General features: G+C 45.8%; 1 protein-coding gene across 1 annotated transcript in view; it reads left to right on the top strand.

The window, feature by feature from the left end:
• The window catches only part of LOC139388499 (phosphatidylinositol glycan anchor biosynthesis, class S), a 13,658-nt gene extending 10,585 nt beyond the window's left edge, over nt 1-3,073 (top strand). The window contains exons 9-11 of the mRNA XM_071135196.1: nt 189-274; nt 510-720; nt 807-3,073. Of these exons, the coding sequence (XP_070991297.1) occupies nt 189-274; nt 510-720; nt 807-1,085 (576 nt within the window). The 3' untranslated portion in view covers nt 1,086-3,073. The remainder of the gene's footprint in view (nt 1-188; nt 275-509; nt 721-806) is intronic.
• Nucleotides 3,074-3,871: the final 798 nt, after the last annotated feature.

The following is a 3,871-nucleotide window of genomic DNA, read 5'->3' as shown; positions in this document are numbered from 1 at the left end:
TCCATGTTAAATTCATTATGGGGTATGTAATCCATGTTAAATTCATTATGGGGTATGTAATCCATGTTAAATTCAGGCTGTAACACAACAACATGTGGAAGGGTGTGAATACTTTGTGAAGGGAGTGTACATCACGTACTCAACACACAATGTCTTGTGAAGAAGATGTGTATTCTCCCTCTCTCTAGGTGTATAATGTCAATGGGACCGAGCTTCCTGTTCACATCAACATAGACATGACCAGAGTGATGGGAGTCTTCCTAGCACAGCTACGGTCAGTACTGGCGTGTTGATTTGATCCCTGTTTTTCCAGTCTTCATTGGGAGACGGACGTTGGAGGTCAGTGGAGATGACGCATCCATACAGTTTCCATCCACTGACAAAACGTTCAGATGGACCTAAATGAATCCGTTCCAACTTGGTGTCCATTGTCCACTTATCAGTTTGGCCAAACTACCCCCCCCCCCCCCCCCCCCCCCCCCCCCCCCCCCCCTCTATCTCTCCCTCAGGCTGATGCTGGGTGTCCAGTCGTCAACCCCTCCCCCTGGCTTCCTGGTTGGCCCGTGTGGCCCAGCGGGATTGGCTGACTGGGAGTTGGATCGCCTCCTGTGGAGTCGCAGTGTAGAGAACGTTGCCACGGCAACGACAACTATCACCTCATTGGCCCAGCTGCTGGACCAGATAGGAAACATCGTCATCAACGACAACATCGCAGAACAGGTGTGTGTGAGTGTGAGAAATAGTAGTCTTGTCTTGCTATCGTCATGGTCTCTAACTGGTGATTGGCTGTTGTTCCTGTCCGTCAGGTGTCAGCAGCAGTTGCCTCTCTCCAGTTGGCTGCGGGTCAGTTGGAGGCGGGGAACCTGGGCCTGGCCCTGCAGTACAGTAAGGAAGCTATCCTCCATTCAGAACGAGCCTTCTTCGACCCCTCCCTCCTCCACCTCCTCTATTTCCCTGACGATCAGAAGTTTGCCATCTACATCCCTCTCTTCCTGCCCATGTGTGTCCCCATCCTGCTCTCACTGCTCAAGATGGCCGCCGAGGCACGCCAGAGGCGACGGGAGAGACAGGACAAGAAGGAGTGAGATGGAAGTTATTAAGATGGAGAGATCAACCGATGAACGGGCACACGCACAGTTGGTTCACTGATCAACAAAGTGTTTAAAGGAAACTGTCTGGACTCAGAAATGATGTTAAGACCATTAGAAATACATGGGGCCGTATTGATCAAACTTCTCACAATAGGAGTGTTTATTTAGGATCAGTTTTGCCTTTCAGAACACAATGAATAAGATTACATGGACAGGGGGGGACCTGATCCAAGATCAACACTCCTCTGATTATATAGACAGGGGGGACCTGATCCTAGATCAACACTCCTCTGATTATATAGACAGGGGGACCTGATCCTAGATCAACACTCCTCTGATTACATGGACAGGGGACCTGATCCAAGATCAACACTCCTCTGATTATATAGACAGGGGGACCTGATCCTAGATCAACACTCCTCTGATTATATAGACAGGGGGACCTGATCCTAGATCAACACTCCTCTGATTATATAGACAGGGGGACCTGATCCTAGATCAACACTCCTCTGATTACATGGACAGGGGGACCTGATCCTAGATCAACACTGATTATATGGACAGGGGGGGTGGACCTGATCCTAGATCAACACTCCTGATTACATGGACAGGGGGACCTGATCCAAGATCAATCCTCCTCTGATTATATAGACAGGGGGACCTGATCCTAGATCAACACTCCTCTGATTATATGGACAGGGGGGACCTGATCCTAGATCAACACTCCTCTGATTATATAGACAGGGGGACCTGATCCTAGATCAACACTCCTCTGATTACATGGACAGGGGGACCTGATCTTAGATCAACACTCCTCTGATTACATGGACAGGGGGACCTGATCTTAGATCAACACTCCTCTGATTACATGGACAGGGGGACCTGATCCAAGATCAACACTCCTCTGATTATATGGACAGGGGGACCTGATCCAAGATCAATACTCCTCTGATTATATAGACAGGGGGGACCTGATCCTAGATCAACAATCCTCCTCTGATTATATAGACAGGGGGACCTGATCCTAGATCAACACTCCTCTGATTACATGGACAGGGGGACCTGATCCTAGATCAACACTGATTATATGGACAGGGGGGGTGGACCTGATCCTAGATCAACACTCCTACTCTGAGCAGTGGTTGGAACCAAAATTATTTTCCAATCGTTCCGTTCCGAGCAGAACCCTGTTCTATATGTTCCATTCCGGTGTTCCGAGCAGAACCCTGTTCTATATGTTCCATTCCGGTGTTCCGAGCAGAACCCTGTTCTATATGTTCCATTCCGGTGTTCCGAGCAGAAGAACGTTACTGTTTTTATATAGTGGCTTTTCGTTGCTTTAAAAAAACAGTGAAATCAATATCGTTTTAACATTTAGAGTTAAATAAATGTATTCCCCCAATTAGCACCAATGTGTTTAGGCTATTACTAGCATTATAACGTCACCTAATTACAGAATTATATACTAGACATAAGGGATATTTTTGGGAAAAAAAGTTATTAACCGGTAATCAAGATTTGAAAATAACGGTTCTGTTCCCGGAACACTAGAGATCCCTTTCGTTCCCGGTTCTGATTTCGTTCCTGGGAAAATGTTGTTTTTCAGTTCTGTTCCCAGAACCGGTTCCAACCTCTGACTGAGATACTTGATACATATGCGGCCCCTCTGAACCAGGCGTTTGCTGTAGTCTGAAACCACTGGTGGCAGGGGGTTGATGCCATCACCGTGGCGATGTTGAAATGTTTTTAGTTGTCTTTTATTTGTCTGATCTGGAAGCAACAGGTCTGTCTTTCACTGTAGCAACAAGGTTTAGATTGTTTTATTTATGTTGGGAATGATGCTTTACTTACGCTCTGTCGATTATTGTACGAGAGGGACTCGTACGATCAACTGGGAATTCATTGATTTGGGGAAGGACTTTGTCTATCTTTTTGTTTGTTTTATGCTTTATGTTTATGACAATAAAAAAAAATCTAAGGCCGGTCTTATGTTTGATAAATATACTGAGCAAAGATATAAATGCTACAATTTAAATGAGTTTTCTGAGTTACAGTTTTAATAAATATATTTGGCCCTAATCTATGGATTTCACATGACTGGGCAGGGGCGCAGCCATGGGTGGGCTTTGGAGGGCATAGGCCCACCCAATGGGGAGCCAGGCTCAGCCAATCAGAGTGAGTTCTTTCCCACAAAAGGACTTAATTACAGACAGAAATACTTGTGTTTCACCAACTGTCCGTCTGGGTGGCTGGTATCAGACGATTCCAAAAAGTGAAGGAGACGGATTTGGAGGTCCTGGGCTGGTTGCACGTAGTCTGTGGGCTTGTGAGCCCGGCTGGACGTTCTGGCAAATGCTCTAGAACGACATTGGAGGCGGCTTATGGTAGAGAAATGAACATGAAATTATTTGGCAACAGCTCTGGTGGACATTCCTGCAGTCAGCGTGCCAATTGCACCCTCCCTCAAAACTTGAGACATTCGTGGCATTGTGTTGTGTAACAAAACTACACAATTTCGAGTGGCATTTTATTGTTCCCAGCACAAGGTGCACCTGTGTAATGGTCATGCTGTTTAAATCAGCTTCTTGATATAAAATTTGAGAGAAATAAGCTTTCTGTGCATATGGGACATTTCTGGGATCTTTTATTTCCAGCTCATGAAATATGAGACCAACACTTTACATGATGCTTTCATGTTTTTGTTCCGTGTAGTAACTGCAAACATCAATTGTACTTATTCTAGGAACATTACTGCATTCTGGTATTGGTCTGTGCAGGTC

Source organism: Oncorhynchus clarkii, chromosome 29, assembly GCF_045791955.1.
Source record: "Oncorhynchus clarkii lewisi isolate Uvic-CL-2024 chromosome 29, UVic_Ocla_1.0, whole genome shotgun sequence".
Lineage (NCBI taxonomy): Eukaryota > Metazoa > Chordata > Actinopteri > Salmoniformes > Salmonidae > Oncorhynchus > Oncorhynchus clarkii.
The sequence above is the reverse complement of the archived record's forward strand: the minus strand, read 5'-3'. Positions and strand labels throughout refer to the sequence as shown.